Source organism: Camponotus vicinus, unplaced genomic scaffold, assembly GCF_025532165.1.
Source record: "Camponotus vicinus isolate PSW18456_S1 unplaced genomic scaffold, iyCamVici1.0 SCAF_4, whole genome shotgun sequence".
In the NCBI taxonomy this organism is placed as follows: domain Eukaryota; kingdom Metazoa; phylum Arthropoda; class Insecta; order Hymenoptera; family Formicidae; genus Camponotus; species Camponotus vicinus.
The window spans coordinates 11,127,978-11,153,329 of NW_028141976.1; the positions used below are offsets into that span (position 1 = coordinate 11,127,978).

The 25,352-nt window shown below is 31.7% G+C and overlaps 6 protein-coding genes across 13 annotated transcripts in view; 5 read left to right on the top strand and 1 right to left on the bottom strand.

Annotated features, from left to right (window-relative positions):
• The first annotated feature begins 5 nt into the window (after window positions 1–5).
• Mvd (mevalonate diphosphate decarboxylase) lies at window positions 6–2,532 on the top strand. The gene is made up of 9 exons (XM_083095962.1): window positions 6–141; window positions 682–752; window positions 927–994; window positions 1,073–1,119; window positions 1,200–1,351; window positions 1,418–1,585; window positions 1,678–1,971; window positions 2,083–2,244; window positions 2,321–2,532. Exons 1-9 carry the CDS (start codon window positions 90–92, stop codon window positions 2,468–2,470), a joined length of 1,164 nt encoding a protein of 387 aa, XP_082952088.1. The 5' UTR covers window positions 6–89; the 3' UTR covers window positions 2,471–2,532.
• Window positions 2,533–4,326: 1,794 nt separating this feature from the next.
• LOC145969755 (uncharacterized) lies at window positions 4,327–6,788 on the top strand. Its single transcript, XM_083095979.1, has 4 exons — window positions 4,327–4,509; window positions 4,689–4,885; window positions 4,963–5,270; window positions 5,359–6,788. The coding sequence occupies exons 2-4, from the start codon at window positions 4,702–4,704 to the stop codon at window positions 5,614–5,616; spliced, it is 750 nt and encodes a 249-aa protein (XP_082952105.1). The 5' UTR covers window positions 4,327–4,509; window positions 4,689–4,701; the 3' UTR covers window positions 5,617–6,788.
• Window positions 6,789–8,026: 1,238 nt separating this feature from the next.
• The window catches only part of LOC145969743 (uncharacterized), a 29,189-nt gene continuing 11,863 nt past the window's right edge, over window positions 8,027–25,352 (top strand). Inside the window, exon 1 of the mRNA XM_083095953.1 lies at window positions 8,027–8,229. The gene's annotated coding sequence lies outside the window, so the exon portion shown is untranslated. The remainder of the gene's footprint in view (window positions 8,230–25,352) is intronic.
• On the top strand, window positions 8,264–11,004 carry LOC145969746 (uncharacterized). The gene is made up of 3 exons (XM_083095955.1): window positions 8,264–8,377; window positions 8,457–8,649; window positions 8,867–11,004. Exons 2-3 carry the CDS (start codon window positions 8,464–8,466, stop codon window positions 10,838–10,840), a joined length of 2,160 nt encoding a protein of 719 aa, XP_082952081.1. The 5' UTR covers window positions 8,264–8,377; window positions 8,457–8,463; the 3' UTR covers window positions 10,841–11,004.
• The window catches only part of LOC145969742 (uncharacterized), a 28,178-nt gene continuing 16,047 nt past the window's right edge, over window positions 13,222–25,352 (bottom strand). Inside the window, exons 1-3 of one of the 4 annotated variants that reach the window (XM_083095946.1) lie at window positions 16,033–16,223; window positions 15,579–15,777; window positions 13,222–15,352 (exon numbers count right to left, since the gene is read on the bottom strand). In XM_083095946.1, the coding sequence (XP_082952072.1) occupies window positions 13,388–15,352; window positions 15,579–15,777; window positions 16,033–16,208 (2,340 nt within the window). In that variant the 5' untranslated portion in view covers window positions 16,209–16,223 and the 3' untranslated portion in view covers window positions 13,222–13,387. Of the gene's footprint in view, window positions 15,362–15,578; window positions 15,778–16,004; window positions 16,224–25,352 lie in introns of those variants that run through there. The other 3 variants (XM_083095945.1, XM_083095947.1, XM_083095948.1) reach the window with 3 other exon arrangements.
• LOC145969750 (uncharacterized) lies at window positions 17,190–25,144 on the top strand. Of its 5 annotated transcripts, XM_083095966.1 has the most exons (13): window positions 17,190–17,456; window positions 17,940–18,035; window positions 18,112–18,364; window positions 19,156–19,370; window positions 19,466–19,719; window positions 19,801–20,457; window positions 20,551–20,600; window positions 20,856–21,006; window positions 21,558–21,791; window positions 21,974–22,194; window positions 23,413–23,572; window positions 23,941–24,053; window positions 24,312–25,144. In XM_083095966.1, exons 6-13 carry the CDS (start codon window positions 20,418–20,420, stop codon window positions 24,324–24,326), a joined length of 984 nt encoding a protein of 327 aa, XP_082952092.1. In that variant the 5' UTR covers window positions 17,190–17,456; window positions 17,940–18,035; window positions 18,112–18,364; window positions 19,156–19,370; window positions 19,466–19,719; window positions 19,801–20,417; the 3' UTR covers window positions 24,327–25,144. The 5 variants fall into 5 exon arrangements, with proteins under 5 accessions (XP_082952092.1, XP_082952093.1, XP_082952091.1 ...); XM_083095967.1 differs by lacking the exon at window positions 17,940–18,035 and having other exon boundaries at window positions 19,156–19,392; XM_083095965.1 differs by lacking the exon at window positions 17,940–18,035 and having other exon boundaries at window positions 17,192–17,456.

Consider the following 25,352-nt stretch of genomic DNA (forward strand, 5'->3'; position numbering starts at 1 on the left):
CGTAATAGGCACCCTGAAGACGCAGTGAGACGCGGGACGTAGTTGCGAGTGATAGATGGCAATTGAGTGAGGGTATACGAATTTCAATTATGAATACCGTTACTTGCATTGCACCAGTCAATATCGCAGTCATTAAATATTGTACGTATTCACTATGACATTTATTATAAGTAATTAATCTATGATTAATTAATGTATAATCATTTTTCTTTTAATTTTTTCAGCAAATTATCAATATTTGATAATATTGATAATAGTGATTTTTGAATTTTATTGATAATTTTCTGATTAATAATTACTGATAATTTTCTAATTAACGAAAATTTTGATATTTTATGTACAGAAAATTATCAATATGAACAATAATGTCAATATTTGGGATTTCTACTATATTTCTATGATACTCGTTTTTTTAAAATTTCGTTTGAATAATAAATACAATTTTGTAAATGAATTTATTATTGTAAATTCTATTACATCTGTACACTCATTTCTTAATATTTCGAGCGACATTCAAGGGCAGTTTGTATTGTACAAAAGTATTTGCATTTGAATGGCTATCAGTGCTAAAGTAGCTATAATAATGATATGCAATATTATTCCTCATACATGACTATTGTTTGTTTTTACATTTTTTTAAATTGAAATTGATTTTTCATGTGGTCTTCTATATGGTTTTAGGGGGAAAGAGAGATGAATCTTTAATTTTACCAACCAATGATTCTATAAGTGCTACTTTAGACACAGATCAGGTAAATATAATTTAAACTTCGAAGCTAAATTATATATATATATATATATATATATATATATATATATATAGAGAGAGAGAGAGAGAGAGAGAGAGAGAAAGAGAGAACAATGAAAGTTCTCTTATCATTAGTAAGATATTTACAGATAACATTCTTGTTTTATTTTCTTTACAGCTGCATGCAAAAACTAGTGTCATGATCAGCCTTGACTTCAAGGAAGATCGTATTTGGTTGAATGAGAGGTATATTGACAAGATGTGGTTTCATTATGTATATTATATATATTCATATTGTTATATATAAAAATATATATTTTTCAGGGAACAAGATATAAAAAACCCAAGACTTCAAAATTGTTTGAAAGAAAGTAAGTTAACGCAGAAAGAAATTCATTAAAAAAATGCTGTAAACAAGATCATTTAAAATTTTACTCCTTTTTTTTTTAAGTTAAGAAACGTTCACAGTTACCTGGTTATATGAATGATTGGAAGATTCACATTTGTTCAAAGAATAATTTTCCAACTGCTGCTGGTCTAGCTTCCAGTGCAGCAGGATACGCATGTCTCGCAACAGCACTAGCCAAGCTTTATAAAATAGAGGTATAATTTTTATTTAATACATTTTAAAAATTATGCGTTATATTATTAAAATAAATATTTCTGTAGGGAGACATTAGTGTTATAGCACGTTCTGGTTCTGGTTCAGCTTGTCGTAGTATTTTTGGTGGTTTTGTAAGATGGCACATGGGTGTAGACAAGTATGGAGCAGACAGCATAGCAAAGCAGATTGTATCTGCTTCTCATTGGCCGGAAATGAGGATTTTAATTCTAGTTGTAAGGAAAAAAACTTTTTCTTTATGCAAAAATAAGCATATTTGATAAATATAATGAAATACTTGAACTATTTATAAAATACAAATTTATAGGTAAATGATGAACAAAAGAAGATTTCAAGTGCAATAGGTATGAAACGAAGCATGGAAACGTCTCAATTTCTACAATATAGGATAGCACATACAGTTCCGGAAAGAACTAATAAAATGCAGCAGGCGATCATCGAGAAGGATTTCAAAACTTTTGCTGAACTCACTATGAAAGATTCGAACCAAATGCATGCTGTGTGCCTTGATACATATCCTCCATGTGTTTATATGAACAATATCTCTAACAGTATCATGAATCTTATACATTCCTATAATGATGAAGTTAATGATGTGAAGGTATGAAATATCTTCATTATATCTTACTTGCATTTTTCTGTCTATAATAACTATCTATCATAAAATAATTTGGATTATATATATTTTTTTATTAATAAGAAAAATTGCTAGGTTGCTTACACTTTTGATGCTGGGCCGAATGCTACATTATATTTATTAGAGAAAGATGTTCCAACAGTGATGGGTGTTTTGAATCATTTCTTTCCCCCTGTTGCAAATGTAGCGATTGAATACAAAAGAGGATTACTTGTCGAAGAAATCAAACCTGCAAAAGTATGTATTTCATGTACTATGTTCTGAATATTAATAATTTTGATATGAACTTGTTATTATAATCATTTTTCTGTAGGATTTATTGGAGAAATTAAAGTTTGAAAAACAACCACCAGGACAATTAAAGTACATAATATATACTAAAGTGGGAGATGGACCTAAATATCTGGATAATCCACAGGATCACTTATTAGATGGTCAGGGTAATCCTATTAATTTTTCTTGATATATTTGACATATATTTTTATTATCTACTATTATAATAACAAATAAATTATTTAAATGTAATTCTCTATGTTATTTTCGGCTTCTCCCTCCAATCTTTATACGTAAAATGCTATATCAGGATTTAAATCTGAGATTTTCACACGATAGACAATCATCTTATCATCTTAGCTCATCGCTCTGAACTATAACTGAATATATTTTTAAAATATACAAATTATTTTTTATACTTCGAATTTTTATATTTTTCAATATTATAGACTTTGATTTGGAAGTTATAAATTTTATCACATTTAATTTTTTTAATTATGCAATGTTTCGTTTATTTTTTCTTGCTTTTGTTGATTTTGTTTATTTATTTCATAGTTATTTTATAGTAGAAAAGCTGATTTATAATAATAAATTAGTGAATATAAAGTATTCATTATTACACAAAGATAGTAAAATTGTATTTATTTCATAAATAAAAAAAAATTAAAATATATATTTTTTTTGTATTTTACTTTATTTATTTCGTTTTATGTTATTTTATTTAATCAATGTAAATAAATTATAAATTCGTAACAATTATATAAAAAATATGTTAATAAATTCATAAGATAATTATAAAGTAAAATTTTTTTGTGAATATACATATATTTTAATAATTATCTAATTTTAATACAAATAGATATAAAAAATTAGAGTTGTATAATAAAAAATGTTTTACTAACTTTGTGAAACGTTTATTTTTTTTAAAGTATTTTACAATTTAAAATTAATTAATAGATTTAGGCTGCGGTCCGAAATGCGCTTACATTGCTGATCAGTGATGGTAGGCCGGGACCTCAATATAGTTAGCAGACAAATTCAATATTTCGCATTTTCTATTATTGCATTCGTTTGGGAATCATTTGGGCAAGTTTAGGAAAGCATTTTCATAGTTTGGGAAATAATAGTTTATTTATAATTAATAAAAATAAGTTCGGCGTATAGTTAGCAGAAATAATTTAAAAAAATTTTTTTTTTTTAATCAACGTAGAATTATTTGGGAAACACTTCTGTAACGGTCCCATAGTTTGGGAAATAATAATTTCAATGTAATAAATAAACGATCATATAGTTAGCAGACAAATTTGATATTCTCTATTATCTATTAAACCAATCGCTTGGGAATCGTTTGGGCACATTTAGGAATAGATTCTCATAGTTTAGGAAATAATAGTTTATTTATAATTAATTAAAATTAATTGAGCGTATTGTTAGCAGACATAAATATTAAAAAAAAAAATTTTTTTTTTAATTAACGTGAAATTACTTGGGAAATATGTCTGTAATGTTTTTAACGTTTGGGAAATAATTATTTCATCTGAAAATCGGTAAATATGTCGATGAAAGGAGCCCGCCTCGACCTCCGGGAAATTAGCCGGGCAACTTCGACTTTTTTAATTTTTTTTTTTTTAATCGTTTGTTGGTTAATTTCTTACGACAAGCATGGAGCTGACACACACACACACACACACGCACGAACGCACGCACGCACGCTCGCAAGGGGTGGTGCAAGGGGGGCCATCGGCCACCCCTCCCGCACCAACCCCGTCCAGATCGCTTCGCGTGGAAAATTGCACCCTCCTGCACCCTACCCACCTGTAAGGGTGCCTAAGGTAAGGTGCAACTTTCCATGCGAAGCATGGTTCCATTTTGCAACTTTTCACGCGAAGCGATTGGGACGGGGTGGGTGCGGGAGGGAGGCCGATGGCCCCCCTTGCACCACCCTGTGAGGGTGTGTGTGTGTGTGTGTTTGTGTGTGTCAGCTCCATGCTTGTCGTAAGAAATTAACCAATCATATTCGATTACTATTTCACATTCAACTGTTAGCGTTTTCGATTGGGAAAAAGTTAGTGCGCACCAGTGCGCACTCAGTTCACACGAACACTGGACAAGTTCCATGGGTTGCACTGAATAGTGCAGGTGAAAAAAAACACGCCGAAATTTTCAGTGCCACTTGAGTTGACTAAATCGCGGGAAGAACGAAAAAGTAACCTCGACATCTCGTGTTCAGTTAAGTAATGATTTTTACTATATGTAATTAAATAATATAGAAGATGATCAAGAATATCACGTATTTATCAATAATTGTACACACTTACATGCAATAAATTATTACATGCAATGGCACAAATAAAAAAATTTTAATCTAATCTTTGAGTTTTTACTAATATTTGATATTATTCATTTAGGATTGAAAGCATAATGGAAAAAATAAATGTCGAGTGCAGTTTCTGTGAAATTGTTGGATCATATAAGACTATATTGAATCATATTAATTGTGATCATCCCGATTCAGAAACTAACAATTGTGAATCCCAGGCTGGATGTAGCAATGTTCAGGAATCGCAAGAAAATTCAGAAGTAGACGAGACTGATAATAGCAAAAGTAATATATTTTTGGTAAATAAATTATAATAGACATTTATCAATGCAATGAAGGTCTAATAATATAAATATTTTAAGATTTGGCAGAATGGAGTGAAGGTGAAACGAAATTACTCCTAGATAAATATGGTCAATACATGGTTATGATTGGTCCGATGAAAGAATTTAAAACAAAGAAAACTATGTGGGAGAAAATAGCAATGGACTTAAAAAATATTCTTGGTGTGTCCAAAACATCTCTGCAATGTGAAAATCGGTATAAAACCATGAAACGAAAGAAGAAGGCAATCGATAACAACAAAAGTACAGGGCGGAGTAAAATGACTGTTCCTTATGAAAATGAATTATCAGGAATTGTAGGATTAGATGATAGCATAGAACCTGAGGTATAATTTTAATTTTAAATCATGTAATCAATTTTATAAATTTTTAATTATATTTTATAATTTTAACATTATTTGTGTATAAATATAGGTTTTAATGGACGCCAAACATCTAGTTGTAAACAAGAAACGAACATTATCTAATCTTGGAAATGAAACCAAAGAAAACGTTTCTGATAAAGAGACAAATGCTAAGAAAAAGAAGATTTCTAATAAGAATCGAAGTGTCGAAGACACTTTGAAGGAAATACATGAAAAGAAAGAAGAAGCTAGAGAACGAAGACATCGAGAAAAACTTGAGTTGTTTAAACAATTTTGTGAGAAATATTACGAAAAGAAAAGTGAATAATATAACATTCCAAACACTTTCAACGAAAAAGTTATATACATTTATATATATGTAAACCCCTTCAGGGTTAGCCGAGTAAACGGTATTACTTCCAAATATTGTACCAAAGTACTTGCATTATTTCCAAATATTCTACCAAACTTAATATTGTGTCATGTTTTGTGTTCATTACTATTATTTTTTATTTTATTTTAATTTAAAGACTGTTACACAAATTAAGGCATTAATAATAGAATAAGAATTTACTATTAACTATTATCAAATGACTCGCATATTTCATTTCTCTTCTGCTCTCCTCTTCTTTTTGCTTCTATTTCTCCCAAAACTTGGGGATCATCGATATTAAATATTTCATCATTATTGGGCTCGTTTATTAATTCTATGTCGAATGAATCCTTCAAATCAATACACAAATTGTGCAATACGCAACATGCCATTATAAATTTTGACATTTTTTTGACATCGTGAAATTGTAATTCTATTAACTGACGAAATCGCGACTTTAACAAGCCAAATGCATTTTCGATAAGCACTCTAGTTCCACAAAGCTTTTTGTTATATATTCTTTGTGATCGAATAAGATTTCCATAATCTTTATAAGGTGTTAAAAGATATTCCCTTATTGGGTAAGCACTATCGCCTAACAAGTGATACTTTCCATTTTGACATATACCACTAATATTTTTGCTTATGAAGGATAATGTGAATGTCCTGCTATCGTGAAGTTTGCCAGCCACTCCAGTGAAGGCGTCAATAAATCTCTTCTTATCATCACAAATTCCTTGTAATACAAGACTCGTTTTGTCATGTCGATTAGCGTAAGTAGATCTTATTTTATACTTAGGAGTTCGAATGTTTATATACGATCCATCAATACATCCTAATACATTTGGAAAACCTGATATCTGAAAAGAAATAATTATTTATTATTTTAATTTATAACAATTCAATAATAATTAGAAGTAATTTTCTCTCTTTTATTTAAGATGTAACCTTTGAAAAACGATAAGCCAGCTCATCTTTTTCTTCGTTATTATTGGGAAACTGTATAACATCTTTCGCTATGCTTAAAAGATAATTCATAACCCTTGATAAAATCGTTTCGCAGGTTGAAATAGCTGTATCGAATCGATCTGCTACATCTCGCATCGATGATTTGTTTCCTGCAAACCTGTAAAATATATTATATCAATTTTTATACAATTATAATTATTAAAAGGAACTGTTTTATGCTGCACTAACCACAAAAAAGATAAAATATGTTTTTCAGCAGAAACTGCTGATCTACCACCATGCATTTCATTTTTTGGAAAGAAATCTGATTGCTGAAAACCATCTATTAATTGTTCACATGTTTCTGGACACATTCTGAAATGCCTACAGAACTATGACAAATATAAAAATTATTATTATTCAGTATAAAAATGCTATTATATTACATTGTACATTAATTATATTTTAAAAAAGGGTATAGGTTCGATGTTTATATAAAAAGATATAACACTTACGGTGTCATTGTCCATGTTTTTCACACATGCTACGTAATTTACAGTTTTTGGAATTATTCTTCTAGTTCGAAGAATTGTAATTATTTCTTCTTCCTCGCTTGAACTAAAAGAAGATTCCAAAAATGTCTCCAAAATATTAAAGAGAGCCAAATCCGAATTGCTCATTTTGTCGAATTTTCGTTCGTTATTGTTCAAAAGAATGCCCTACTGCTTGCATACATCCAGTGCACTAAACTGGCACCGTCAAAATATCTCGTGCCACTTGCGCACTGAGTGCGCACTATACAAGTGTCGTGCGTTCAAACGAACACGCAACACTAGCCAAGTGCGCATTGGCACTGCCAATTGAACACGCGCCTGACACTCAGTGCAGCCAGTGCACCCCAATCGAAAACGCTATGTGATTGATCAATTCCTTAAGGCTTATTCCTATTGTAGATTCGGCCTTAATGTAAAAGTTTATTTTTCGTTTTTTAAGCAAATAATAAACCAACAAACGTTATAATTAGGCCAACAATCATCTCCAAACGATTCCGCATCGATTGAACCGCTTTTTAAACGAAAATGAGATTTCGCCGGCTAACTTCACGTTGATTTTTATTTTTTTGTTTAAAAAAAAATATAAACCAACAAACGTTGAAATTAGGCCAACAATCACCGACAAACGACCAACAAACGATAAAAAAAAAAAAAAATTAAAAAAGTCGAAGTTGCCCGGCTAAGTTCCCGGAGGTGGTCTATGCGTATATTATATATTTTCAGTGCTGGCAGTAAACTGGCAGCAATTTCGGAACACTACCGAGCACATTTCGGACCGCAGCCCTAGTGACTTTAACGGTGAGTGACGTGGCGCAAAACGATTGGCTGTGAGAGTTTTTGGCGCGACCCGAGGTGAGCTACCACGACTACCGGCGAGAGTCTTTTTCCGGCCGTCGTACAGTGAGCGCGAGGTCGTTACTTTGCACGTGGTGGCTATTGCACATTTTTCCCGGTCTGTGTTCTCGTCGCGAGTTTGTCCTGTAGCCATCGGTAAACTGGCCGAGCGTTCCTAGCCTTTATTCCGCGGTGCTATCGTGGAACTGGCAAATACACAATCTTTATCTCGGTACTCTCCGGGTCATTTATTGTATTTATTTAACCCGAAATCTCTATCATCAGGCATTCCCCTCCCGACTCGCCCATTACCTGACGGCGCGGTTTCTATCTCGGAAACCGCAGCCATCTTTCATCCCCTTACAATATGCTTATTATATGTATTAATCCAATAAAATTCGCTATAGTGCCATTAATGTTTATTAATTTATTTATTCATTGGTAATATCTCTATTGTAGACAATTTATGGATGAACCAGACAAAAAAAGACGAAGAATGAATACGGCGGATCGATCTGTCAACAGGGATGATGACAAACCTGAAACTAACGATGCCAAAATTGGAAGTGTTACTGTATCTGAATTCTCTATCAATTGTGGTGTCGATCATACAAAATACGGAACAAAGAATAAGCCAGGGAACTTCGACGAGGTAAGAATTAGTTAAATTTATTGATCGACATATGCTAAAGTAATTTCTTTTTCGCCTTCTTTGCATGTTTTCTGCTATGGCTGCATCTGTACTCGCTTGCGCTTTCGCACGTTCTGTTGGTATTGCGACCTTCTTCTCTTTACTGCTGGTATATATTTCATGCGTATCTTGAGTGTGATTAGCAAAATTAATGGGGCCTATCTGATTTTGTTTACAGTTACCGAAGGAATCAGATATAGCTGATCTCTCTACAATGGATTTTAAGATCGTCAAAACAAAACTTACATTTGTGGATAAGAGCAAGTATATAAAAAGTTTCTTTAAATGTGGAGCATCTGTGATTCGTATAACAGCCCCGAGCCGTTTCGGAAAATCTACATTTATGAATATGCTCGAGAACTTTTTGAAGATAACAGTAAATGAAGACGCAAAGCCAATTTCAAATCCAGAAGATGGTGATAATTACAAGCTGTTTATGAATTTGCAGCTAGGTTTTGAGCATCCAGAGTTCGTTAAGGAACATTGTGGTCAGTACCCCGTGATATTTATGAGTCTTAAAGAGGTAGGAGGTGAAACAAAGGGAGAAATTTTAGAATCGCTGAAGAAAGCTCTTTGTCAGGCATTCCGGCGGCATTCTTACCTTCTTGAAAAAGCTGCTGATGGTTCTTGCAGTTTTAAAGATAAGAAAATAGATGATATCGAAATATTTCTGAACTATTATAACCGTAATAGGCTGAAAGAACTATCCCAATCTGATGTAGAGGACGGATTGCAATTCTTGTCTGGAATCTTGTACTCTCACTTCAACAAAAAAGTTGTTATTCTGATAGATGAGACCGACGCGCCCATTATGAAAGCTATTATGGAGAACATGGATGATAAACTCCTGCGATACCTGTTAAATTCTATTAGCCATCTGATGTCGGCAAGCTTAAAGGATCAAATAATTGTGGCGCGTGCATTACTTAATTCCTGTGTTCGTTTATCTGGACTATTTTCCTGGGAATTACGCAATCATTGTAATGTTCTATTCTTGCAAAAACATAATTTTTCTGGAGTATATGGATTTACAGCACAGGAAGTAGATAGTCTATTTGAGAAAAGTGAATTTCAAGCAGTGAAAGATTCTGATGGTGTCAAAGAGTGGTATGATGGATACCAAATATTAAATAGTGAAGAAACAAGAATTTACAGTAGCTGGTCTGTCATAAATTATTTGCAAAATAGTGTTACAGAAAAGAGAAAAATGTTCGATAGCTATTGGGCCAGGTCAGGCTTTGTGGATATTTTAGGAAACTTGTTTGTGAAATCTGAGATACAAAAGCCAATCGAGAAACTTCTTGAAGATGAGAACATTGAAATAGAACTAGCCGAGCCAACAGTTGATAATATTTTGGAACTGAAAAAGACAATCTATGATTCACAGAATCAATTAGAAACCTCGCAAGTGAATTTCTTCTTACAGCTTCTGTGGGATGATGGTTTGTTGAATGCAGTTGAAAAGAATGCGAACATTGTAAGTCTGAAGATACCAAATTGGGAGATAAAGAGCGTAATCGAAAGTAAATGTTACAGTAAAAGGATGTTTAGTAAGAAGTATAAACTCCAGCCTAAAAATATAGAAGAATACATACAAGCACTGAGGAATTTGCTATTAATGGCAAATGATGAAGAGGAAACTGAAAAAAGTAAAGAAAAACCATTTCGTGAACTCGTTAATGCAGTTTCAGGCCTCTTTTCAGAAGGTGCGACAATTCCATATAATGAGTCAGAGTTACATCACATTCTTTTTTATTTGGCATATAATAGTACAATTTTCAGTGCACAAGCTAACAGAGCGGTCTGTCAAAAGATCTCCAAGGAAAAGCGAGGAAGAAAACACGAATTTGACATGCTTGTAATTCTTAGAACAGTTGGAGCCATATTTGAATGGAAATATTGCAAGGCAAATGAAACAGAAAGATCACAAGATGCTCTTAAACAAATTATTGATAAACAGTATTTCAAGGTTTTTGACAAGGAGGAGTATAAACATGTTAAAACAAAAATTTATGTTGGTTTGTGTTTTAAGATAAAGTCAAATGTGACTATGCGATACTTAGTGAACACTACTGATGTAGATAAAGCAAAATTTCTGGAAAGTACTTCTACAGAGGCTACTAAAGCTGATACCGCTACTGTTGTCAAATGATATCGTGCATTGGCTTTGTTTGTGTTTAATAAGTAACAAATAAGTATTGTCGCATTCTTCTCTGACAGAGTCACGTGTAAACAAATAAGTTTTTATTTTTTTCTTGTAATTTCTTAGTTATATTTCATTACAGTTAGTTGATAAAATAAAGAGGTCTTTGTATATTTTTATTAATAATAAAATATTTTGCTAAAAAATTGAAAATAAGGTCTCCTAAGAAGTAATTGCTGCGGCATTAAAACAAAATAAATCGTTGTAAATAATATATATGTGTAATCGTTGTAATAACATATATTAGACAACCAATGAAATGTGCTGATGAGGTCAAATGAGGGTGCAGTTTACAGCTTTTAATTGAGTTGCCTAGCTTTCAAATAAATTTTTTCAAAGTTATATAATAATATATAAAAGTAAAAAGAAAATAATGTTATCAAGGATGATGGTGCAGAGAATTATGAATTTAATATACATTTAATACACATTAAATTTAATATACATTAAAAGCCTCTCCTGTTAAATGCTACGTCCCGATTTACAACAGGTAATTTAATCCCTAAGCCTTAAGAAATTGACCAATCACAGTCGAGTATTCTCTTCATACTTGACTGTGATTGGTCAATTTCTTAAGTCTTACGCCTTAAAATCTCAAGCATCGTCTACAATGAGATTTTAAGGAGACAAGGCGTAAGACTTAAGTCTCTTTTAAATCTCATTGTAGACGACGCATCATTGTAGACGCCGCTTAAGGGCCGCTTCGACCAAACTCCGATTAAGGGCCTGAGGGCTCGTTCCCACTGAGCGCGTCACGCGTCGCGTCACCAGCGTGAGCCAATCAAAACATCCCATTGTAATAACATGTTTTCCGTGTTATTACAATGGGATGTTTTGATTGGCTCACGCTGGTTGACGCGACGCGTGACGCGCTCAGTGGGAAAGAGCCCTGAGCACAAAGATGGTGTAACTGTTTCCGACAAAGTCATATGCGTAAGTCGGAGACGTTAGTCAACGCACAAGGATTTTACGTAAACGTAGGCCGTATCTTGTATTGCATGTTATGCGATACCTATGTTTACGTAAAATCCTTGTGCGTTGACTAAAGCGTCGTCTACAATGGCCGTAGCATAAGGTTGTAAGACCGTAGTCGTAAGAAATTGACCAATCCCAGTTGAAGTTCAGGAGAATAATCAACTGTGATTGGTCAATTTCTTACGACTACGGCCTTACAACCTTATGCTACGGTCATTGTAGACGACGCTTAACGTCTCCGACTTACGCATACGGCTTTGTCGGAAACAGTTACGACATCTTTGTGCTCAGGCCCTTAATCGATTCGTATTAAGTAAGCCGGAAATTTTTCAGCCAACCAAAAATCTCCTTATAGAATCTTTTGTATTTCGTATGAAGATGTTTGAAGTGTGATTAAAAACGTTTGTGAGTAATTAGAATAATTATAAAAAATTAATCATTTTTACAGTATGTAGTTAGCCAACATAACTAAATATTAAAAATTCTCCTTATGAATCGTTTGTATTTCGTATGAAGAGTTTTGAAGTATAATTAAAAAGGTTTGTGAGTCATTCGTTTAATTTTAATTAAATTTTTTTATATTGTGAAGTTAGCCGGAAGCTATATAAAATGGACGCCGTCCTGTGATTGGTCGATTTGCTTATGGTAAATACTAAAATTTTCTCATGTGTACTGACTTTAAGTGTAAGCAAAACGAGCAAATTTATCTCTTTTGTAACTTTTAATCCATGACTAATTTATTATTAATTCCGCATAATCGCATAATATATCATGGATCGTGGATAAGCGTAGATAATTGAAATATGTTTGAAAGACGAAATGTCTTTACGTTACGATTTCTTCTGTGCGTTGACTGAAGTTTAATTTTACGTACGGAGTTAAATTTACGATCTATACTTAACGTAACGTAATGCGATACGGAACACCTTGTGCGGAGGTCCTAAGTCTCCTTAAAATCTCATTGTAGACGACGCATAAGGCCGGGTTTACAGTAGGTAATTTAAGCTTAAGCCTTAAGAGGTTGATCAACCACAGTCAAGTATGAAGAGAATACTCGGCTGTGATTGGTCAGTTTCTTAAGGCTTAAAGCTTAAATTATCTGTTGTAGATCGGGATTAATTCTCAGCACCATCATCTTTGATAAAATAATTCTTTTTTACTTTTATATATTATTATATAACTGAAAAAATTTATTTGAAAGCTAGGAAACTCAATGAAAAGCTGTAAACTGCAGCCTGCAGCCTCATTTGACCTCATCAGTACAGCACATTTAATTGGTTGTCTAATGCTGCAGTAATTACTTCTTATGAGATCTTATTTTTAATTTCTTAGCAAAATATTTTATTATTAATAAAAATATACAAAAACCTCTTTATTTTATCAACTAACTGTAATGAAATATAACTAAGAAATTACAAGAAAAAAATAAAAACTTATTTGTTTACACGTGACTCTGTCAGAGAAGAATGCGAGAATACTTATTTGTTACTTATTAAACACAAACAAAGCCAATGCACGATATCATTTGACAACAGTAGCGGTATCAGCTTTAGTAGCCTCTGTAGAAGTACTTTCCAGAAATTTTGCTTTATCTACATCAGTAGTGTTCACTAAGTATCGCATAGTCACATTTGACTTTATCTTAAAACACAAACCAACATAAATTTTTGTTTTAACATGTTTATACTCCTCCTTGTCAAAAACCTTGAAATACTGTTTATCAATAATTTGTTTAAGAGCATCTTGTGATCTTTCTGTTTCATTTGCCTTGCAATATTTCCATTCAAATATGGCTCCAACTGTTCTAAGAATTACAAGCATGTCAAATTCGTGTTTTCTTCCTCGCTTTTCCTTGGAGATCTTTTGACAGACCGCTCTGTTAGCTTGTGCACTGAAAATTGTACTATTATATGCCAAATAAAAAAGAATGTGATGTAACTCTGACTCATTATATGGAATTGTCGCACCTTCTGAAAAGAGGCCTGAAACTGCATTAACGAGTTCACGAAATGGTTTTTCTTTACTTTTTTCAGTTTCCTCTTCATCATTTGCCATTAATAGCAAATTCCTCAGTGCTTGTATATACTTTTCTATATTTTCAGGCTCGAGTTTATACTTTGTACTAAACATCGATTCACTGTAACATTTACGTTCGATTACGCTCTTTATCTCCCAATTTGGTATCTTCAGACTTACAATGTGCGCATTCTTTTCAACTGCATTCAATAAACCATTATCCCACAGAAGCTGTAAGAAGTAATTCACTTGCGAGGTTTCTAATTTATTCTGTGAATCACAGATTGTCTTTTTCAGTTCCAAAATATTATCAACTGTTGGCTCAGCTAGTTCTATTTGAATGTTCTCATCTTCAAGAAGTTTCTCGATTGGCTTTTGTATCTGAGATTTCACAAACAAGTTTCCTAAAATATCCACAAAGCCTGACCTGGCCCAATAGCTATCAAACATTTTTCTCTTTTCTGTAACACTATTTTGCAAATAATTTATGACAGACCAGCTATTGTAAATTCTTGTTTCTTCACTATTTAATATTTGGTATCCATTGTACCACTCTTTGACACCATCAGAATCTTTCACTGCTTGAAATGCACTTTTCTCAAATAGACTATCTACTTCCTGTGCTGTAAATCCATATACTCCAGAAAAATTATCTTCTTGCAAGAATAAAACATTACAATGATTGCGTAATTCCCAGGAAAATACTCCAGATAAACGAACACAGGAATTAAGTAATGCACGTGCCACAATTTTTTGATCCTTTAAGCTTGCCGACATCAGATGGCTAATACAATTTAACAGGTATCGCAGGAGTTTATCATCCATGTTCTCCATAATAGCTTTCATAATGGGCGCGTCGGTCTCGTCTATGAGAATAACAACTTTTTTGTTGAAGTGAGAATACAAGATTTCAGACAAGAATCGCAATCCGTATTGTACATTAGTTTGGGACAGTTCTTTCAGTCTATTATGGTTATAATAGTTCAAAAATACTTCGATATCTTGTATTTTCTTATCTTTAAAACTGCAAGAACCATCAGCAGCTATATCAAGAAGGTAAGAATGCTGCTGGAATGCCCGACAAAGAGCTTCCTTCAGCGATTCTAAAATGTCTCCCTTTGTTTCTCCTCCTACATCTTTAAGACTCATAAATATCACGGGGTACTGACCACAATGTTCCTTAACGAACTCTGGATGCTCAAAACCTAGCTGCAAATTCATAAACAGCTTGTAATTATCACCATCTTCTGGATTTGAAATTGGCTTTGCATCTTCATTTACTGTTATCTTCAAAAAGTTCTCGAGCATATCCATAAATGTGGATTTTCCGAAACGGCTCGGGGCTGTTATCCGAATCACAGATGCTTCACATTCAAAGAAACTTTTTATATACTTGCTCTTATCCACAAATGTAAGTTTTGTTTTGACGATCTTAAAATCCATTGTAGAGAGATCAGCTATATCTGATCCCTTCGGTATCTGTAAACAAAATCAGATAGGCCCCATTAATTTTGCTAATCACACTCAAGATATGCATGAAATATATACCAGCAGTAAAGAGAAGAAGGTCGCAATACCAACAGAACGTGCGAAAGCGCAAGCGAGTACAGATGCAGCCATAGCAGAAAACATGCAAAGAAGGCGAAAAAGAAATTACTTTAGCATATGTCGATCAATAAATTTAACTAATTCTTACCTTGTGGAAGTTGCCTGGCTTATTCTTTGTTCCATATTTTGTATGATCGACATCACAATTGATAGAGAATTCAGGTACAGTAACACTTCCAATTTTAGCATCGTTAGTTTTAGGTTTGTCATCATCCCTGTTGACAGATCCATCCTCCGTATTCATTCTTCGTCTTTGTCTTTTTTTGTCTGGTTCATCCATAAATTGTCTATAACAGAGATATTACCAATGAATAAATAAATTAATAAACATTAATGGCATTATAGCGAATTTTATTGAATTAATACATATAATAAGTATATTGTAAGGGGATGAAAGATAGCTGCGGTTTCCGAGATAGAAACCACGCCGTCAGGTAATGGGCGAGTCGGGAGGGGAATGCCTGATGATAGAGATTTCGGGATAAATAAATACAATAAATGACCCGGAGAATACCGAGATAGAGAACGCTCGGCCAGTTTACCGATGGCTACAGGCCAAACTCGCGACGAGAACAACAATACTGTCCGAGGAACGACCACAATCATAAGGCTTAGACCGGGAAAAATGCGCAATAGCCACCACGTGCAAAGTAACGGCCTCGTGCTCACTGTACGACGACCGGAAAAAAGACTCTCGCCGGTAGTCGTGGTCGCTCATCTCGGGTCGCGCCAAAAACTCTCACAGCCAATCGTCTTGCGTCACGTCACTCACCGTGGCGCACTAGCGCCATCGCAACCGCACGTCAGGACCGCACGCATCGATCATGTAATTTTGAGCGGAATTTTTCACTTTTCACTTTTTACTCAATGATTTCACGTGAATTTTTCATTCGTATTAAGTTAGCCGGAAATTTTTCTGCCAACCAAAAATCTCCTTATGGAATCGTTTGTATTTCGTATGAAGATGTTTGAAGTGTGATTAAAAACGTTTGTGAGTAATTAGAATAATTATAAAAAATTAATCATTTTTACAGTATGTAGTTAGCCAACCCAGACAACACACATGTCCAAAAGACATCTAGAAGACAACTTAAAGATGTCTTAAAGTCCTCTAGACGTCTTTAATAGCGTTTTCGATTGGGAAAAAGTTAGTGCGCACCAGTGCGCACTCAGTTCACACGAACACTGGACAAGTTCCATGGGTTGCACTGAATAGTGCAGGTGAAAAAGAACACGCCGAAATTTTCAGTGCCACTTGAGTTGACTAAATCGCGGGAAGAACGAAAAAGTAACCTCGACATCTCGTGTTCAGTTAAGTAATGATTTTTACTATATGTAATTAAATAATATAGAAGATGATCAAGAATATCACGTATTTATCAATAATTGTACACACTTACATGCAATAAATTATTACATGCAATGGCACAAATAAAAAAATTTTAATCTAACCCACACAACATGCATGTCTTGAAGACGTCTTAAACATGTCTTTCTTATGACGCCTTTAAGACTTGTCCAATTGACGTCTTTCTGATGTTTTTAAGACATTCAATTTAAGACGTATTTTTTTAAACGTCTTAAAGATGCCTTTCTTATGACGCCTTTAAGACTTGACCAATTGACGTCTTTCTGATGTTTTTAAGACATTCAATTTAAGACGTATTTTTTTAAACGTCTTAAACATGCCTTTCTTATGACGCCTTTAAGACCTGACCAATAGACGTCTTTCTAACGTCTGTAAGACATTCAATTTAAGACGTATTTTTTTAAACGTCTTAAACATGCCTTTCTTATGACGTCTTTAAGACCTGACCAATAGACGTCTTTCTGATGTTTTTAAGAACATTTACTTTAAGACGCCATTTTTAAGATGGCCGCGGTGCCAGGCCAGCCAGGCATTAGACGGGGTCGAGTTGGAAAATAAATTATTCCATTTACCAAAGTTGAGCAGTGCTTTGCACAGGTAAGAATTAATGATATTTAAAGCCGGGTCTGCAATGGCCATAGCATAAGGTTGTAAGATGTAAGCGAAATAACCAAATCCATTTCCTATGGATTTCGTGCGTTCTACGGTGGTCTCGCATACGCAGTCACGGAAGAATTCTGCGTTCTTAATTCTTATTGCGCGTCCGCCGTAGAACATACATAGAGCCCATTCTACAATGGCAGTAACAAGACTGTAGGAGTAGAGATTAAATCGTTTTTAGTGAAGTAAAGAAGAAGAAGTAATGAAATAGACAATTCTCATTTTGTACTACTATTACCTTAGAGTACTAATGAGAATTTCTATTTCGTTACTTCTTGTCTTTACTTCATTAGAAACAGTTTATTCTTTACTCCTACAGCCTTGTTATTGCCATTGTAGAATGGGCTTAGGGCGTGTTCCAAAATTCACTGGCAGCGCTGAAAATCTTTAGTTCACGTTACGTATATTATATATTTTCAGCGCTGGCAGTGAATTTTGGAACATGGCCATAGTAGGAAATGGATTTGGTTCATTTCGCTTACAACTTTATGCTACGTTATATATATATATGTATATGTATGTATGTGTAAAAAAATTAAACTCTATATTGTAAAAAAATATATTAATTATCTTTTGTATATTTTTTTTGCAGCATTATGACAACATATGAAGATTTTATTCAACAAAATTTTATTCAACAAGATTGTGACGGTGTGCGTTCCATAAATGGAATGCTTGGCCATCATCGCGTATTGATACTACTAGACTAGTTGTACTATTGAAAACTTTGGATCAACCAATTAAGGAACAAGTAGATCTTCTGCCAATTCAATATGATCCAGTTTTATGTACAAGATCTACATGCAGAGCTATTTTAAATCCATTATATCAAATAGACTATTGTGGTAAGTAATAAGGTATTATAAATGAATAGAACAAAAATCATTTTTTATTTATCACAAGAAACATTTTGAAAAATATTAAAGTAGTTTATTTCTATTAGAAATTAAAGTATATTTTAATGTGTTTCTTTATTACGATGTATTTACATTCATATTCTTTATTATTCTTTATACTTCATTTAAATTCGTATTTTATTTAATGCATAATTCTCTTGTAATTTTCTGTCTATATCATATAAGATAATTTAAAAAATCAAATTATTTATTAGGAGCATATAGTATTCATAAAAATATTGTAAAGATATTTTTATATTTCAATAAATTCTAAATTTGTGTTATCATTATATATTATTTTTTTTAAGTTACATTATAATACACATATTGTGAGTTATATTAATAATTATGAGAAAAAAACTTTGCAAAAAGAATTTATGAGGAAATTCTTCGAAATAAGAAACAAAAAGGAAATATATTTAAATGATCAAAATGTATGCATTTATTTGAATAATAGTGTTATATATGTGTTATATATGTTGAATAGTTATATTATGAAACAAATATTTTTGATTTTACTTTTTTTAAGATTTGATTCTTTTCGAACATTTTTTTTATTATCATTTATTGACATTACATGATTTATTATAGTTTTTATTATATATAAATTTATGATATATATATATATATATATATATATATATATATATATATATATATATATATATATGTTACTTATATATTACTTTAAATATTATTGTATCTCAGTCCAATTGTATGTATTTATATGTATTATTTAGCGTGCCCAATGTTTGCCATCAATATTTTTACTTTTTGCGGATACATATGTCTGGATGATGAAGAATTAGAGGCACTTAAAGATTCATTACAAATGTCATTGTCTCTGCTTTCACTCAATGCTCTTATTGGTCTTATCACATTTGGCAAAATGATTCAAGTTCATGAATTAGAAGCACAAAGGATCTTCAACCAAAACAAGTTCAAGATATGTTAGGTACGAATAGAATAAGTCCCAAGTTATATTTACTATATTAGTCATTGTTCTTCATTATTACTTTATTGCATTTTATTCACATTACATTTTGATAGGTATAGGTAGACTAATTCCTGGACAAAATCCAAATCAACCAAGAGGACCTGGTGCGTAACTATTGCCAGCTGCTAATCGCTTTTTGTAACCAGTACATAAGTGTGATATGAGACAGTTCGACAGATCTTTTAGGAGAACTGCAACGTGATCCATGGTCTGTTGGGCCAGAGAAACGTTCATTGCGATCTACAATTGTGGCATTAGCAGTCGCCACGGATCTCTTAGAAGCTAGTTATGCAAATACTGATGCTAGGTATTTATATGTTGTAATATGATGTATATATGTTATGTTTTTCATTGTAATCCTACATATAATGCTATCAATGTATTTAAGGATTATGCTATTTGTTGGCGGACCATGTTCTCAAGGACCTGGCCAAGTTGTAACTGATGATTTATGACAACCAATCAGATCACATCATAATATTCAAAAAGATAATGCTAAGCATAAAAAGGCAATTAAGCATTATGATACACTTGCATCACGTGCTGCAACTAATGGCCATAATAGATATTTATAATAGATATTTATTTTTGTGCTCTTGACACCAAACTGGTTTATTAGAAAGGCGACAATATTGCAACTCTACTGGTGGTCATATGATGATGGGGGATTCATTTAATTCTTCATTATTCAAACAAACTTTTCAACGAATATTTGCTACAGATGCCAAGGGTGATTTGAAAATAGCATTCAATGCAATCTTAGAAGTAAAAACATCTCAGAAAATTAAAGTTCCTGGAGCAATTGGATCTTTTGTATGTCAGTGGGAGAAAGGATCAAGTGTTGGAGTACTACAAGAAGTAGGCTTACTTGTCAGTGGAAATTTTGTTCATTGACACCATCTACAACAACAGCATTATTCTTTGAAGTTGCAAATTAACATACAGCCCCAATTCCGCAAAGTGGAAGAGGCTGTATTCAATTCATTATCCAATATTAACATAGTAATGGACAAAGGCGAATTAGAGTTACTACTATTGCAAGAAAGTAAATATATTTTTTATTATACATTATATGTATATCATAAATATTTATAATATCATAAATAATAATATATCATAAATATTTATGATGTTATAGGGATATCTTTAATTATTAGTTGGGCAGATGAATCATCATCTTTGCATCATGTAAGTATAGAATTTGAGGAAGCAACAGCTGTTTTTATGTCACGTTTAACTGTATTTCGAGCAGAAAGTGATGATGGTCCAAATGTTTGAAGATGGGTTGATCATATTCTGATTAGACTTGTTAGTAGTTTCTATCATTAAAATTGTGCCCAATTACACTTAATATAAAGCTTAAACTTAATATATTTATACATATAGATTTACACATAAATATATATTTTATCTATTTTGAGGTGTAAAATCTTATTATTGCAGTATCAAAAATTCGGAGAATATGCAAAAGATGATCCAACTAGCTTTAGATTGGCAGAAAATTTTTCCTTGTGTCCACAATTTATGTATCATTTACGCAGATCACAATTCTTCAAGTATTCAATAATTCCCCAAATAAAACTAGTTTTTATAGGTAAGTTGTTATTTGTATAAAACACATGATATATTTAAAACTTATTGATACTTTTAGGTCTCATATTTCATATATCAATATATATTTTTTGACATTCTTTTTAACTGAAAGAAGAAAGGAGCATCTCAGATAAAGTTTTCATTTATCTTATGATAGCAGTCATTTGTCATAAGTTGCTAGTGTATTCGCAATATATACTGTGTCCATTTTGTGTGCAACATTCAATTTAATTTCAAATAACTGCATTATTGCATATTTGCAATATTTGCAATAATGCAGTTATTTGAAATTAAATTGAATGTTGCACACAAAATGGACACAGTATATATTGCGAATACACTAGCAACTTATGACAAATGACTGCTATCATAAGATAAATGAAAACTTTATCTGAGATGCTCCTTTCTTCCCATCTTTCATCGAGTGCGATTGTGATTGTGGTTGTGCGTTAAGTGAAAATTATATAAAATAGTTTACAATGAATGAAATTTAATAACACTGTGATGAACAGTATAACTAACAAAATGAACTCACAGACTTTATATTTACAGATGTTGACATTACTGATGAGGAATGGTTGAACGAAAGTTTAGTAGGTGATTACGTGTCTTGCGGTAATGCTAATGTGCGTGATGATGGTAATAGGCTTAATAATGACAATGTGCCTGATAATAATAATGATGATGATGATATTGGTGACAATATGATTAGCCCCGATAATGTGCTTGACGGTGATGACATGACAACTTTCAATGCCAACGGCAATCAGTTGGAAAAATGCTATGGTATGTATTAAACTTTATTCTTTATTCTTCCTTCTTAATTATATCGTTATATTGTACTTATAATAGCAATATGTTATATGTACTTAATTTCGTATGTATGTACTTGTGTAAAATAACTAAACAGATAATTTTAATGATACTTATAAAGAGAAATAAATATTTTTCTTTTTTATCTTATACAGATGCGTGTCGTATCGAACAAAAAATTATTAAAAATCTCATACAAAGGAATACGAGACAGTTGGAGATAATAATAAATTTAATAAATAACGCAGGACCAGCTAATACAATATATAATAATGACGAAGTCCAATTATTGCCGGAATTTCCGCTATCAACAGTTGACGAATTTTTCAAATTTGACACGGATCTCCAAAAGGACAGAGAGATTCGGAAACAATTAGTGAGTACTTTTCTGTTTTTGCGTCCATTTCTTTTTTCTTCTTCTCTCTATTTTTAAATGTGAAATAAATGTATATTTCTATAATTCAATCAACAACAAAAATTCTTTTGTAGAGATAAAAGTAGAAGACAAAATCTAGATATTGAATATACTGGGTGTCACACTAATTAATTCCTCTCATTATTTTGTACATAAAAGTATTAAGATAAGATAATTGGTGTAAAAAAAACACATAGTTGTTTCGAAAAAAAAATATGTAATTTGCAATTAACAATTACAATTTTTTCTTAAAAATAACTATGTTTTCTTTACACCAATTGATTCCTCTCATTATTTTGTACATAAAAGTATTAAGGTGAGGTAATCGAAAAATGAATATTTTACGATTACCTCACCTTAATACTTTTATGTACAAAATAAGATATTTTACGGTTTATATAAAATTAAGAAACGATTTCAAGCCTCATAACTCTACAAGTACTTAATGAAAACTAACTTAATTATAGTGTTTTGGAAAGCTCTCGAGATAAGCTACAAGAATAATAACGCAATGAAAAATAAATGGTTCCATTTAAGAAATTGAAGGACAACCTTCACATGATCTTGACAACGCTATTCAAGGTCGTACTAATATTACTGTGCATTATTTGAAACCCTATAACTTTTATACAAAACATTTTTGTCTGCCGTTCTCGGTTTTCGAGATATTCGGCTGATACGGGTGGTCTGACACACCCCGTATATATATATATATATATATATATATATATATATATATATACATATATATATATGTATATATGTATATATGTATATATGTATATATATATATATATATATATATATATATATATATATTTATTTATTTATTTATTTATTTATTTATTCATATAATAAAAACAATTGTGAAAAATAAAATAATGAAAATAATAGGCTCAACATAATAATAAATTACTAAGGGGTAAAAAGGCAAATAAAAATCAAAAGACACGCGGTTATTAGTGCGCAAATTTAGATATATAGTATAAAATATTTACTTAAATTTACTTAAAGCGTAATATATAACATTCTTTTAAATTTTATTACAATTTTTGCTGCCTTTTGTCGCTTAGTAATTTTGAAAGAAGCTCTTAAAATATATTAAATTCATGTTTCCTTTTTCTTCAAGCGGCTTAAATTGAAAATATTATTAAACATTTTTGTAACATTCTGTTATAGAAAAGGAAAATTGCAAAAATTGGAGGAAACACTTTCGTTCACAAGACAAGGAATATTATAAAATACACATTATCGGATGAATTGTGCCGCAAATTATCATGGACAGGCCAAAAAGGATCAACGGCAATTAAGGACACAAGTTTTGTCACAGTTATTATGGGTAATTATTATTTCTTTAAGATATATTTTTATTTCTCCTTTTTATGTAATATTGTTTAAAAATAGTTGCACCTTTAATGTATTCGAACATCAGTATTCGAGATAGTATCTAACATATGCTTAGATGTAACGTGCACTTTTAACTTTAAATTTTTCTTCAGAATTATTAATAAGATCTTACTTCAAATTTCGTTCAAATATTCTTCTACACTTTATACTCTTTCCAATTTTTTACGGATCAAAATTTTTATATTCTTTCCAAAAGTTGCAAACGTTTATAGCTATACTTTACTTCATGACTACCCTATTCTAACTATTGGAATTAAAGCACAAAATATTTTAATAATTATGTAACAAATCGTTTTTCAGCATACGTTTCGGACGACGAAAAAAGTAATATGCACGATATTAAAAAGACCATCCAAGAATGGTTACGACATGCGGGAGATCGCCTCAACTATTTAAGAAACAAGAAGAAAAAGGTTGGTAAATTATTGAAAATTCCATACGATGTTATTTAAAAAACAATAGGGCTGTATAATGTTGCTGCATAACATTTTTAGTGTTGAAAATGAGAAAACATTGAAATTAATATATGTTTTTTAATATATGTAAATGTATATCTTAAATCATATTTCACTTATATATTTAATTTTGTGTGTGTGTGTGTGTGTGTAAAAAATTAAATTCTATATTGTAAAAAAAAATATATTAATTATCTTTTGTATATTTTTTTACAGCACTATGACATATGAAGATTTTATTCAACAAAATGAAGATTGTGACGATGTGCGCAATGGAATGCTTGGTCATCATCGCGTATTGATGCTACTAGACTAGTTGTACCATTGAAAACTTTGTATCAACCAATTAAGGAACGAGTAGATCTTCCGCCAATTCAATATGATCCAGTTTTATGTACAAGATTTACATGCAGAGCTATTTTAAATCCATTATATCAAGTAGACTATCGTGCAAAATTATGGATCTGCAATTTTTGCTCTCAGAGAAATCCTGTAAGAAAAAATTCTATCCATTTTCTTTTAAACTAAATCATTTTAGCTAGACTAGAGTTTAACTTAATTAGATTTAAGCTAGCAATTGTTCAATTTTGGAAGTAAATTCAGCAGAATAGTAAGCTATAGGTCCTTGATAAAAATGACTAAAATAATATGATTTAGATTGTACAGATCATAAGATTTCAATCTTGTATTATAGTATGTATGTATATACACAGCATATATATGCTATACACATAAATGAATAGAGTAAAAATCATTTTTTATTTATCACAAGAAACATTTTGAAAAATATTAAAGTAGTTTATTTCTATTAGAAATTAAAGTATATTTTTATGTATTTCTTTATTATGATATATTTACATTCATATTCTATTCTTTATTACTTCATTTAAATTCGTATTTTATTTAATACATAATTCTCTTGTAATATTCTCCTCTCTATATCATATAAGATATAATTTAAAAAGTAATCGTAAATTATTTATTAGGAGCATATAGTGTTCATAAAAATATGTATAAATATTCAAAATATAATAAAGAAATGAACTTAAGATGAGTTTTGTTATTTATTATAGAATAAATCAATAAATCAATGCAGCTATTTTACCGACCGAATTACGCACGTCTAAAAGTCGTCTTAATTGAAATGTCTGAGACGTCTTTATAACATCCTGAGTGAGACATTTAATTATATCTTGATTGGGACGTCTTGAGTGAGACGTCTTAAAACAATGCCCGATAGATATCTTAAATCGGGAC

Bases quoted from the DNA above. Each gene is read 5' to 3' on its own strand.
- Mvd (XM_083095962.1), top strand. From the start codon at position 90: ATGAATACCGTTACTTGCATTGCACCAGTCAATATCGCAGTCATTAAA. The intron at 995-1,072 runs GTATATTGACAA...TATATTTTTCAG, and splicing joins CGTATTTGGTTGAATGAGAG to GGAACAAGATATAAAAAACC. The intron at 2,245-2,320 runs GTATGTATTTCA...ATTTTTCTGTAG, and splicing joins AAGAAATCAAACCTGCAAAA to GATTTATTGGAGAAATTAAA.
- LOC145969755 (XM_083095979.1), top strand. From the start codon at position 4,702: ATGGAAAAAATAAATGTCGAGTGCAGTTTCTGTGAAATTGTTGGATCA. The intron at 4,886-4,962 runs GTAATATATTTT...AAATATTTTAAG, and splicing joins CGAGACTGATAATAGCAAAA to ATTTGGCAGAATGGAGTGAA. The intron at 5,271-5,358 runs GTATAATTTTAA...GTATAAATATAG, and splicing joins ATGATAGCATAGAACCTGAG to GTTTTAATGGACGCCAAACA.
- LOC145969746 (XM_083095955.1), top strand. From the start codon at position 8,464: ATGGATGAACCAGACAAAAAAAGACGAAGAATGAATACGGCGGATCGA. The intron at 8,650-8,866 runs GTAAGAATTAGT...TTTTGTTTACAG, and splicing joins AGCCAGGGAACTTCGACGAG to TTACCGAAGGAATCAGATAT.
- LOC145969750 (XM_083095966.1), top strand. From the start codon at position 20,418: ATGGACAAAGGCGAATTAGAGTTACTACTATTGCAAGAAA. The intron at 20,601-20,855 runs GTAAGTATAGAA...TTATTATTGCAG, and splicing joins AATCATCATCTTTGCATCAT to TATCAAAAATTCGGAGAATA. The intron at 21,792-21,973 runs GTATGTATTAAA...TATCTTATACAG, and splicing joins TCAGTTGGAAAAATGCTATG to ATGCGTGTCGTATCGAACAA.